This window comes from Somniosus microcephalus, chromosome 19, assembly GCF_052327205.1.
Source record: "Somniosus microcephalus isolate GS21.2 chromosome 19, FLI_Smic_1.0, whole genome shotgun sequence".
NCBI lineage: Eukaryota > Metazoa > Chordata > Chondrichthyes > Squaliformes > Somniosidae > Somniosus > Somniosus microcephalus.
In genome coordinates, this window is record NC_141005.1 from 39,251,478 (window position 1) to 39,265,267 (window position 13,790).

General features: G+C 42.3%; 1 protein-coding gene across 1 annotated transcript in view; it reads left to right on the forward strand.

The window, feature by feature from the left end:
* The window catches only part of cfap251 (cilia and flagella associated protein 251), a 161,898-nt gene that overhangs the window by 75,370 nt on the left and 72,738 nt on the right, over positions 1-13,790 (forward strand). The window contains exons 12-17 of the mRNA XM_085961638.1: positions 3,534-3,784; positions 5,047-5,198; positions 6,994-7,155; positions 7,979-8,163; positions 9,838-9,952; positions 10,789-10,952. Coding sequence (XP_085817764.1) covers positions 3,534-3,784; positions 5,047-5,198; positions 6,994-7,155; positions 7,979-8,163; positions 9,838-9,952; positions 10,789-10,952 — 1,029 coding nt within the window. The remainder of the gene's footprint in view (positions 1-3,533; positions 3,785-5,046; positions 5,199-6,993; positions 7,156-7,978; positions 8,164-9,837; positions 9,953-10,788; positions 10,953-13,790) is intronic.

Below are 13,790 nucleotides of genomic sequence, written 5' to 3' on the forward strand. Positions count from 1 at the left end.
TAAAGTCACCCATGATAATTGCTGTGCTCTTATTGCATGCGTCTCTAATTCCCTGTTTAATGCCATCCCCAACCTCAGCACTACTGTTTGGGGGTCTGTATACAACTCCCACTAACATTTTCTGCATCCCTACCCATACAGATTCCACATCATCCGAGCTAATATCCTTCCTTACTATTGTGTTAATCTCCTCTTTAACCAGCAACGCTACCCCACCTCCTTTTCCTTTTTGCCTGTCCTTCCTGAATATTGAATACCCCTGGATGTTGAGTTCCTAGCCTTGGTCACCCTGGAGCCATGTCTCCGTAATCCAAATTATATCGTATCCATTTACATCTATTTGCGCAGCTAATTCATCTACCTTATTACGAATGCTCCTCGCATTAAGACACAAAGCCTTCAGGCTTGTTTTTTTTAACACTCTTAGTCCTTTTAGAATTATTTTTAACTGTGGCCCTGTTTGATTTACACCCTTGATTTCTCTGCCTTCCACTTTTGCTTTTCTCCTTCCTATCTTTTGCTTCTATCCTTGTTTCCAATTTCTCTGTCTCCCTGCACAGGTTCCCAACCCCTGTCCAGTTTGTACTGGTCCTACCTCCCCTAGAACCGGTTCCAATGTCCCAAGAATTTGAATCCCTCCCCCATGCCCCATTCCTCTAGCCATGTATTCAGCTGAAATATCCTGTTATTTCTACACTGACTAGCACGTGGCACTGGTAGCAATCCTGAGATTACTACCTTTGAGGTCCTATTTTTTAATTTACCTTCTAACTCCCTATATTCAGCTTTTAGGACCTCATCCCATTTTTTACCTATATCGTTGGTACCTATATGCACCACAACAACTGGCTGTTCACCCTCCTCCTCCAGAATGTCCTGCAGCCACTCTGAGACATCCTTGACCCTTGCACCAGGGAGGCAACATACCATCCTGGAGTCTCGTTTGTGGTCGCAGAAACGCCTGTCTATTCCCCATACAATAGAATCCCCTATCATTATAGCTCTCCTGCTCTTTTTCATCCTGTCCTGTGCAGCAGAGCCACCCACAGTGCCATGAACTTGGCTGCTGCTGCCTTCCCCCGATAAGCCATCCCCCCCAACAATATCCAAAGCGGTATATCTGTTTGAGAGGGGGATGTCCACAGGGGACTCCTGCACTACCTGCCTGCGCCTACTACTCTGCCTGACGGTCACCCATTCCCTTCCTGCCTGTGCAGCCTTTACCTGCAGTGTGACCAACTCACTAAACGTGCTATCCTCGACGTTCTCAGCTTCGCGGATGCTCCAGTGTATATCCATTCGCAGCTCCAGCGCCACAATGTAGTCTGCCAGTAGCTGCATCTGGATACACTTCCCGCACACATGGTCGTCAGGGACACAGGAAGTGTTCCTGATTTCCCACATAGCGCAGGAGGAGCATGCCACGGGGCTGAGCTGTGTTGCCATGACTTACACTTTAATTAACTTAAATTAAATTACATCAAATCAAAGACCACTAATTACACTACAATTAAATGATATTAATTACTCAAGGGCCCTTGTTTACTAGCACTCCCCGCTACACAACAAAGACTTTAGAAACTATAAACCACAAAATTAAGACCTTCTAAACCTTATACACTATTAACCTTAACTGTCAAACTATAGAGTAGTATAAATACTCACCTGGCCGTACTCACCCAATCAGCTGCTTCCTCTTGCCTGCGTCACTTTCTGAATCGTGACGTGGCTCTGGAACGCCACCGCCAGTCTGAGAGATTGGCAAGCCTCTGAAAAAACCCGCAAAACTGAGTATAAGTACCCACCGGCTGCTCCCGACACTGGGCCTCTGAAAAAAGCCGCGAAACTGAGTATAAATACTCACTGGCTGCTCCCGACACTGGAAATAATTCAAAGCAAAAATATTAATTTTAAACATACCTTGTCAATCCTGTATTTGTTCCTACAATACATTTCAGAAATCAATGTTTACATTGTTACTTTATTTTAAAGGAATGAACTAGTTGCTTCAATAAGAAAATGAACGGGTATGGGGAAAGAACAGGAAATTGGATTACATTAGATGGCTCATGTGGAGAAAACCACTGATGCAGACTTGATGAGCTGAATGGCCTGTTCCTGTGCTGTAATGTTCTGTCATTATTTTGTTATAAATTAATTATTTTTTTACTTTATTTTTATACAGAAACAAACAACTCAATTTTATTGCAAAATAATAACTCTCAAAATATCTACAATATATACCGAGGATGGATGAAGAATTATTTAAAAAGTATTATTTAAAGCTAATATATTCACTTTGAAATGAAAAAATTGACATGAAGTTTAGAAGGATAGGGAGAAATACTTTTAGGTGTAATTATGTCTTTTTTGAATGTTGTAACATGGTCTGAGTCCAATCGGTTGAACAAAAGTAGGTGAATGATGCATTTTAAATATTTTCATATGAAAGGCTTTTGTCACTGAAAATGTTTCATAATTTTAAATCATGAAGTATTTTGGTTTCATGTCTAATCTCATACTATCTTGTTGAAAATAATGGAAGACTGCCAATAAGTGCAATATATGGAGCAAAGGATAAGGACTCTGAATGTTGCAGACAAAAAATTCTTAAAGAATAAGCTCATCGGTGTCTTTTTCTTTTCACGATGCTTGACCTTTCCACATAATGTGCAAAATAACTAATTGAAGAGAGAGAAATCTTTTCTGTGGGAATAAATAACTAAATAGTCAGTACCGTGTACTACCTACTTAGGCTGCAGCCAAGGACCCATCTTCATGGAGGCATCATGTACAAGAAAAAATGCACTTATCAAAAGACACAATTTAATTGGTGAGCCTAGAGCATCGCTGCCATTATTCCAGCCCTGCCTATGCTGGACTGTATCCATTGCATCCTGTAAACTGTTAATATTATTTTGTAGCATTTATTTTACTTGACTTAAAAGATATATTACCTGCATTAATTGCTGGAAAAGTGGCTAACAATATGCTCTTTAATTTCTGGGACCTGATTTTGAATTTAGCCAATACAGATGGAGTGAAAATCTCTCTCTCTGATGATTAATTATAGTGCAGTCACCCATGAACAAATTGCTTTCATGATTCAATTTTTTTATGCCATTGTAAACCACTTTGGGACATTTATCTACATAACGATGCTCTATAAATGCAAATTGTTGTTGAAACAAAAGATTAAAATTTTAAGTACTTTTGGTTCAGTATATATTTCCCCTTCCTTTAGCCAATGACTTAATTTGGAACTCACTGTTGGCCAGCTCTTCTATTTGTCACTGTTACTCCCTCCTGATGTTACAGGATTAGTCGTATAAATTGGGAGATATGTATTGTTTCCGACTAGTTTAAACTATTGCATCAGTTTTTTTAACATTTACCAATGTTTCCAACCTGTTTGTATCTCTTCAAGGTGTCGCAAGTCATTAAAATTTTAAAAGCAGAATTTCACTTATTACTACATAAGTAATAAAAATGTATTCTTAATTTATATATTTTTGTGTGTTTGTTGCATGTAGAAACTTTGTTGTTGCAACTGTTGATGCTACAGTGGCTCATGTAACTGGAGATGGGTGCAAGCTTCAAATATTATTGCAGGAGCACAGTGCAGCATTATATGCCATAGCATGTCACCCTGCTCAGCCTCTCGTCTGTATGGGAAGCTATTGTGGACTCCTGAAGGTCTGGAACTATGAGAAGAAGAAACCTATCTGCAGTAGGCTCTTTGGAACAGGGAACTATATTCAATGTGTGACTTATAATAAAGCAGGTATTAAATTAACAATTTTTTAATATGTAATTTTTTTTTCATATTTATCGAGGCAAGGGATGTTCGTGCTGATGAATGTCACACTTTCCATTTCAGGCACCCATAGTCAGCATCAAGCACTCTGAGGTCAGATATTAGGTGCAAGAGTAAAGCTCCCTCCATTCTACCCCAACAATAAGCCTCAGAACAGTCTCCCTTACTGCACCAGTGTGATATTTTTCTATTTCCAACACCAACCATCTGCTAGCCCCTCTCAGTAAGACTACTAATTAGTATTGAAATAGCAGCAATTTGATGTTAGGGTTCATGTTTATTAGGAACTGGATTGAACTCAGTGGATAGAGGAGACTTTGATACCATTATTCTGAGCTACTTTCCCACCCAAGTCCTAGATGTTAAAGACCAACATGTAACTCAGTGTACCATTTAGTGACTCAAATCATTATCTTAAAGGAACCTCAGATTAAAATATATACACCGCTGAATACAATGCTACATTGAGAATTCACCAGGCTGATACCTGGGATGGCAGGAATGACGTATGAGGAGAGATTGGGTCGATTGGGCTTGTACTCGCTGGAGTTTAGAAGAATGAGAGGGGATCTTATTGAAACTTATAAAATTCTGACAGGACTGGACAGACTAGATGCAGGAAGGATGTTCCCGATGGTGGGGGAGTCCAGAACCAGGGGTCACAGTCTAAGGATAAGGGGCAGGCCATTTAGGACAGAGATGAGGAGGAATTTCTTCACCCAGAGAGTGGTGAACCTGTGGAATTCTCTACCACAGAAGGCAGTAGAGGCCAATTCATTAAATATATTTAAGAAGGAGTTAGATATATTTCTTAAGGCTAAAGGGATCAAGGGGTATGGGGAGAAAGCAGGGACCGGGTACTGAAATTGGATGATCAGCCATGATCGCATTGAATGGTGGAGCAGGCTCGAGGGGCCAAATGGCCTACTCCTATCTTCTATGTTTCTATGATTTTCCGATTGCCGTTATTTTAATGCCAACGATAACACAAATGGGATACCACCAGCATTAAAATGATGCCAATCAGAAAATCTTGGGTGTTGAAATTGGTCTACGCCAGTAGCACAAAATGGGCTCATAGCGAATCGGCAGCCCGTTTTACACCGCACCCTATTTCCTTTTCCATTGACCTCAGAAATAAATGAATATTTGATGGAAAAAGTAACCTTGTTCTGTATTTTCTTTCTAGACTTTTTCATTGGCTAAATACCACTTTCTTACTCCCATAGGTTCACTGTTGGGAGTTGGACTTACTGACGGATGTGTTTACATCCTTGACGCACTTTCTCTCAATGATGAGTGCCCAGAACCTTTCCAGTATGCCAAAGATGCTATTACTCAGATCACCTTCTCGCATGAATCTAGTTATCTAGCAACAGTAGTGAGTTCTTCAAATATTTAATGCTCGCTTAAACTTGATATATACATATATTGGCCTGGATTTTGCTGTGAGAGGTGAAGGAACGGCTTTCGCCATTCACCTCGCGTACAGTTGCCCACAGACTTTTAGCAGGCTTGTCAGCGCAGATCCAGTCTTCTGCCGTTAGTTTGAATTCGGCATCCTCGACAGGGGATCTGTGGCATCTGTGAGCAGGACAACCAGCAGAGAAGCTGTTCAACCAATCAGACTGAAGTATCTTCACAGATGGCAAAGCAGGAAGTAAAACACAGGAAATATAAATTGCATTTAAATCATTGTACAGGAAGCGAAATAAAGATTGGGTCATACACATGGGATTAAGTGAAAGACCTAGGCCCAAAATTTGCGATCGGAGGCTTTACACGGGCGGATGCCTCCGACCTGTAAAAAAATCTACGAATTTACCTGGTGGTCCGGGATGTATGGAGACTTGCAATCCTGGGCCTCTACAGGTAGGCGCGGGCAGAGGCCCACGTATCCCAGGGGCGCATGCAGTTTGCAAGCGCCCCTGGGATCATGTGGGCCGGCCCAACCAATAAAAGAAGGGAATCCCTATTCATACTTATGGGAGTTCTGTACATATGGAACTCCCAGAAGTATGAATGGGGATCACTTAAAAATGTTTAAAAGGCAATGGATGCAGAAACAATCTAAATGCTATTGACCATACTGTATATAAATTTGGCTTAATGTAATTTTAAGTTCTTTTTATTTTAATTTTCTATTCCTCTATCAAATCCCATAACCCTCATGAAGAGGCAGGAAGATGAAATACTTCCAGGCCTCTGCCCCTCTGTAAACACAAGGATGTGCTTGGAAGTGTCTTATGGATACTATTCCTCTAATTTCTCCTCCATCCTTGTGGAGAACTTCCTTACCAAATAAGCCATGGGGAAATTTCTCAGAACAGTTCTGAGAACTTCCCCCATGCCTCATTTGGTAAAGGTAGCATTTAGCTGAGCCATATAGACCAACAGTTCACAGGTTGAATTTCTAGTCAGTTTTGAGCTAGCTAATCTCAGGAGGGATGGCAGAAAGGGCATTACAGTGATCACTATCCAGTGACCCCTTCTGGAAAGTGCTTGTGTGGATGTTGGGTAAGGACAAGGATTGGGCTCAGCTATGATACCACTAGTGTAGAAGATCCTGCCAACATTCATTGTGTAAACTCACACATAAAGAATGGCCACTTCAATAAAATATTGGGGTGACCAGCACTTTTGGAACTATGTCCCAGCTGGGGAATTCATACCATAACGAGTGCCACGCTTCAACTCGGCACCTGCCCTTATTTGCACACCACAACCTGTCATTATACTGGAGTTCCACACCATCTTACTTGTAATTAAAATACTTGAGAAGAGCAACTCTTATTTGCTAATTCCAGTTTTTCAGAGAGACGCCACAGATCGTGCTTAGCAGGGAAAGTATAAAGTGGTAGATGTTACAAAGACTAGGTGATGTGGAGCTAGGATAATTGCTCAACCAACTGTGTGAAGTCCTGGTTTTATATGGTCAAACATTTGTATAAAATGCTATACTGAGATGATGAATGCTGATATTACTGGTTTACAGTTTTAAAATGTAATTCACTTTTTTCAACACTGCTGCATAAAAAGACTTGCACTAGATTAATTACATTAATTGTCTAAGAATAAATATAGGTTATACTGTCCAATGAGCAGTTTATTCCAGCTAACTAATAATTCTTGGTTTGTACAGTGGCTCTCGTCATTATGTATTCTTTTTGTTGCAGGATAGTAAAACCACAGTAACAGTGTTTATGTTATGGCAGAAGAATTGGATGTATTTAGGAAGGCAAAATGCACACTTTAAACCCATTCAAACTCTCATGTTTGGGGTATATTTGGACAGCAACCAACCCAGACTATTGTCTCTTGGAGAGGACAGGGTTCTGGTAAGTAACTGTTTAATGCTTTAACTTGGCCAGGCTCCTTTTATTCACTAAAAATTCATTCCTTTGACATAGTTCAGAATGATACAAGCAAAACTGTTAAATATTCGATCAAACCCTCAAGATGATTTGGCTGAAAGTAATCATCTGTTATTGATTAGCAAGTAATAAAGCAAACAAGAAATATTGTGATTGCACTGCTAGATTCACTAACCTCAAATATAATCTGCACCCCCCCCCATTTGATGGAATTAGCTTTTCACTATTTAAGCAAACTATAAAAAGAAAGAGAGAGAGAGAAAAGTGTTAATTGTAATTCTGTGCAACCGTTTCATCTTTTTAAGAAGGACACTGATACTGACACACCTTTCAAATTAATATAGAGGTATGCTTCCCTTCTTGGTTCATTTAGTGGTGGATGCCCACCTCAGGCCCCTCTGACTTGGGTTGGACTCTTTAGAGTTCATCTCAGCCTGATCTTTTTCCAGATACGGCATCATCAATGGTAAGGATTCTTTGTACATGGGAACTCCTTAGCTCTTATTTTGATTCGTTAGATGTTTTCCTCTGGTACTATTTACTTTGCATTATTTATTGATTATTCTTTACAATATATTCTAGTCTTTTCATGATTGTTTGCTATGCACTTGTTATTGAGTTTTACCTATTTCAGTAATTTTCCTTGCTTCATGTTTACTGTTGTATTTGCCACTGACCGTACAAAATTTCTTCTAGTTTAAAAAAATAAAGGTACGATGGTTTAAGTGGTAGCTGTCATGCAAATCTTGCCATGCAAGTTAATAAATTCCATTTTTTTATTCTTCAGGTAGAGTACGATCTGGCTATTAATACTGAGGATGATCTGCGGATATTGAGTAGTGATAGAATCGAACAGAGTGCTATACCTATGTGCATGGCTTGGTATCCATCAATCACTAAAGAGAGCTTCATTATCACAGCCAACAACCAGTATAAACTAAAGCTCTACAATGCCACTACCAAAATGTGCAGGTATGTGAAACTCATTTATTCAGAAAAGGCATAACATTTTGCTTTAAAAAACAAATCTTTTTAATCAGTCTAATAAAGGAATAACTATTTAATTGGCTGGAATTTACCCCTAAAAAAAACGGGTGGGTTTGGAGCGTGGGGGCAGTTAAATTATTTTAAATGGGATTCCCAACCTGATCCTGCCTCCACCTCGCCCTCTTCCGGTTTTGCTGGAGGCAGGACGGGGGGTGCGGGCAGCCACCCCGCTGCCAGGGAGTGTTTAAGTAATGAGGCCGGAAGCCTCTTTTTTCCCCCCCACTTCATTTTGAATTTAACTGTCTGTGGACGGGTTTTGCACAATTCGTAAAACCTGGCAGTTAAACCATGGCGGGCACTGCTGCATCCAGGAGGTAAGTGGCTTTATACCTACCTCCTGGATCCAGGGTTCTTGCCTAACCCACCCCCTGTGATCGAAGACCCCCTGTTCACCACCCACCCCGGCCCCCGATCCCCACAATGAGGCCTCCCCCCCAACCCCACCCATGATGCTGAGGCCAGCCACAATCCTCTGGTGGCCAGCCTTAATCTTCTCTCCCCCCACCCCCCTGCTGATGATCCAGCCGATCCTCCCCACCCCCGCCGATCTTCCAACCCCCTGATCCCTGGCCAACCACCCCCCCACCAACCCTGATCCCTGGACGACCCCGCCGCGATCCCCAATGCTGAATATCGACCCCCCTGCGATTCCCGATGCCGAAGGCCAACTCCCTGAAACCCCCTCCCGCAATTCCTGATGCCGACCCCACTCCCACAATCCCTGATACCCTATGCCACTCCGCCCCCACTCCATTATTCCTGTAATGTGGTGACCAGAACTGTACGCAGTACTCTAGCTGTGGCCTAACTAGTGTTTTATACAGTTCAGGCATAACCTTCCTGCTCTTATATTCTGTGCCTCGGCTAATAAAGGAAAGTATCTTGTATGCCACCTTAACTGCCTTATCTACCTGTCCTGCTACCTTCAGGTATCTGTGGGCATGCATTTCAAGGTCCCTCTTCATCAGTCCATAAAAACTCTAAATCCCCCCCCATTGGAGCATCCAATTGGTGCTTAAATACTTCCAGGGTTTTTGCTGATATTGGTCCTAAATTTGCCTTAACTAGTTTGAATCTGTGGCCCCTTATTCTTCTCTCAATTTCTAAATTAATTTTCTGAATTTACTTTTTCCATACCATTTACTATCTTGTATACTTTTGTATGATCACCTGTCAAATGCCTCCTTTCCAGATTGAAAAACCCAAGTGTCCCCAGTCTTTCCTCATAACTCAGACCTCTAACACTAGGGATTCGCCTTGTGGCTCTGCTTTGCTCCAGTTATTACTTCTTTTGCATCTGCAGCTGTGCCTTTATTTTTAGATCTCTCTTTGCTCCTCCCTTTAAACAATGCTTATGCACATTCTTATATTAATCCGAATGAACTTCCCCCCTTTGTTCCTGCAGGATCTAAAGTGGTCAACTTTTATCTTTAGTTCACTTGTGATTTGTTTGTTAATCCAATTAATGTCACACCTGTTTAGTCTGAGCTTGATTACAAACTGATTAAAAGATTTTGATGGCATTTGAACTCTTGATTGTGTTGATATCCTGCAATTCCTTTTACTGTTGTATGTTTAAGTTGTTTCTTTTCTCTCTAGGAAGACAGTATTAAGCCCAACTTATGGATCTCCTGTTAGGAAGATGGAAATTCTCCCTTTCTCAAGTGACAGTGAACTTAACATGGGTTATTTAGCCTACATCACAGATGACAAGGTACACATTCATCCAGAAAAATGTTAATATAATGCAGTGATGTGGTTCTCAGTTTCTCTCAAAAATAGTGAAAACTATTTGTAATATTCTTCTGTGTTTAACTGTCTGTTTCTGAAAATGATTCTTCAAAGACTTTCATGATGGCTCAGTGGGTAAATGTGCTAATTGGAAATTGGGTATTGAGTCTTCCAGATGAGGAAGATCCCATTCCAGGTTTATTCCTTTGTTTGTAGAGAGTAAACCGCAAGGAGGCCGTACTATCGATCTTAGTATCCCGGGGCTAGGCTTATTTCCCTATATGTTTTTAAATGCTGATTAAAAACATATAGGGAAATAAGCCTAACAATGAAAGGCAGCTAGATTTAACAGAATAATTGAAATGACCCGATGGCTGAAACACCGATGTTTAATAAACATCCTGATGGTTCAGTTTCCTTGGACTAGGATATATCTGTATTAATTCACAGTGGCAAAACTTGCTGATTTAATCATTTTACTATTAAAAATAATTGCCTGGCATTTGCACTGGAGTTTTCCAGTGGGAGATTGGTGGCACCCCCGGATAAATGGCTTAAGCAGCTAAAAATGGCCATTTATGCTCTTTCTCTGAGGGTCTGCTGATCTCCCACCAACGTTATGGCAAGAGATTGGGAGAATCCTGCAAAAATTCAGGGACCGATGTTTTTAAGAGAACAAATGACATAGAATTTATTTTTGAAACGCGAGTTTGGTGCTGTAGTGGCTTGATGTACTAGTGTGTTGCTCCGCTGATTAGTACGATGAGCATTTGTGCCTATGAATTCTAAAAATGTATTGTCTTGCCTCCTGTTACCTAGGTGGGTTTACAAACTCTGCCACTGGATGGAAACCCCCACAAGTCTTGTGCATTAATCTGCCATGGAAACATGGTGTCCAATATTGCCTGTTCATATGATGGTTGTTATATTTTCACTGCAGGAAGTGATGATTGTACTGTACATATGTGGAAAGTTGACCTGACGTAAGTACATTGTTGAATTGCTTCTAAGGAAAATTGTTCTCAAATGTAGCACTTGGGCGACTTGCACTTGTGTTGCATATTTTTTTGTAAAAACTCAAAATTGTTATTTGTGGAATTCTTTTGCTACATGAACATCTTTGTGAAGCATACTTGTCTAGAAAAGCTAGCAAAAGATGGCTAACAGCTTCAAGAAAGATGACATTGCCCCCAAAATTCTAACAACTCAAGAACAGCCCTGATTATAACTTTGACATGAAAATAAGTAGTTACACAGGCTTTGTAACTTAAGCTATAGGTACATACAATGTTCCTTCATCTGTATTGAAGGAGAAACACAATATGCCAGATTTTGCTGCCAAAACAACGGCAAGTTTAATGTACACACCGCTATTAATGTGTAAATCGTCCAGTGACTTGTGGCGAGGAAGAGATAACCTGTGAATTGCGATTCGCCACAAGTTGCTGAACAATTTGCTGTTAGCCTCGCAAAATCGGCAGCTCACCCTCAACTTCCCCGTGAGTTGCATGAAATTGCTGCATTGCCAATTAAACTTGCCGTTGAAAGTTAGGGCCGCTATTACCAGCATATGTACCTTTTTAATGAGGAGATTGATGTTCCTGCAATGCTAATCAACCTCTCTGGCCCAGAAAGGAAACACTTTAAACTGTGGTGTATCATTCCTACAGGAGTAAATTGTTAAGAGATTTGTAAAATTTTAAAATTTTACATTTTAAATTATTTTTCTTGTGTTTCCTTTCTGTCTTTTTTTTCTCTCTCTTAATCCAATCTTTATTTCCCTCTCTTTATTTCACTTTCTGTACCTGATTTGACACTAATTCACCCTATTTTCTTCTCGGTCATTCCTCTGTTTCTTTTTCAATCCTTAAATCTCATTGGTTGAGGAGGTAGACTGTGGTCTTGCCGTTCACCGAGGTCTCAGATGCTGCATTGCCCTCACTGCGCCATTAATCAGCTCTCGCTTCTAGTAACTTACAGAGCAAAAACATTTCGAGCTGAAGGGTGGGGGTAAAGTCTAACTAATGGGCCCCACTGCAACAAAATCTGGGCCATTAGTACATGAAAGCCTGAAGGGGAGTGTTGTGTCTCCTTGTGTTCTTATTACTATTGTGATGAAATATTCCATTCATCACTGCCTGTGACTGTGGTCAGTTTCAGTGTCATTTCCCTTCCCCCAGTCCTCATTGTATTGTTCATTGGAATGTGCTGGAATGTGCTGTGTGTGTGTAGGGCTCCGCCCATACCTGGCCCCTTTTGTAAGCTAGCTCAGTCTGGCCTCAGTCTCCAGAAGGAAGATATCTCTCTCTCTTACGTGTTACGTTCTAAGTTAATAAAAGCCTTGTTTTGTTTCGCTAACATCGAGTCTCGGAATTATTGAGGCACATCAATTTTATTAACTTATTTTTCAACACTATGGATCAACTCCTGAAACCCGAACGTTTGGATTTGGATCAACATGCTCCGGACGCATCAGCACGCTTCGGACACTGGTTTGAGTGTATGGAATTCTTCCTGGACAATTCCGCAGCCGTCAAAGACGCTACGGACGCTGCGAGGATGAGACTCGGAATTCTGCGGAATTGGGTAAGCCACCGGGTTTACCCCCTCATCCAAGACGCCGATACGTACCTGGCCGCCTGCGACATCTTAAAGGCGCATTACCAGCAGCCTACGAATGAGGTGTATGCTAGGCATCTGCTCGCTACTCGCGCACAGCGACCTGGGGAATTGGTGGAGGAGTTCCTAAGCACCCTGAAAATGCTTGGCAATGACTGCAAGTGCTGAGATGTAAAAGCCGCAGTGTACACTGACGAGCTTGTTCGCGATGCCTTTATCACAGGCCTCAGCTCCACTTACATCCGGCAAAGACTGCTGGAAAAAACGGGGTTGGACCTGAAACAGGCTGCGGACACCGCGCGATCCCTGGATGTGGCCCAGAGAAACTCGGACGCCTACTCTTCAGCCCGCGCCGTCCACGCCGCCACGTGTGCACCGAGGGCGCCGCCATCTTGGAAGGCATCTTCCCAGCCCGACACCGGCGGGGCCCCGCTCTCCCCCCAGAAGCCCTACGACAGCCGCGACGCGTCAGGGACCCAACTGCTACTTCTGCGGGCAGCCAAAACACACCAGAAACCTGTGCCCGGCGAAAGGCACCACCTGCTTTAAGTGTGGTAAGAAGGGGCACTTCGGGAAGGTGTGCAGAGGGAACCCCGCCGGAAAACCAACCGCCGGAAAACCCGCCTGCGCCGTGGGAGCGGCCATCTTGGACGCCATCTTGCCCGACCTCGTGGGGTCCGCCATCTTATGAGCAGACAGCGTGGACGCCATCTTGTATCGATCAGAGCCCTACAGTGGCATCGGTCACAGTGGACCAGACCAGGCCGCACCCGCTATCCAAATCAATGGTGGACATCGAGGTAAACGGGTGCCGGGTTAAATGTTTAATTGACAGTGGAAGCACGGAGAGTTTTATCCACCCTGAACTGGCACAGCAACTCTCCCTAAAGGTGGTCCCTGCTCAGGGTACCATCTCTATGGCTGATAAAACCCAGACATCGACCATTCTGGGTTACTGCACGGTACAATTGGGCATTAGCGGAACTGTATACGATAATTTTAAAGTATTAGTCATGAAGAACCTATGTGCGAGCGTGATCTTGGGCCTGGATTTCCAGTGCAACCACCAAAGCATCACGCTCAAGTACGGTGGGTCCCAGCCGCCCCTCACAGTGTGCGGTCTGGCTACCCTGAAGGTAAAGCCGCCTTCGCTATTCGCGAACCTTACCCCTAACTGCCGGCCAATAGCGACCAAAAGCAGG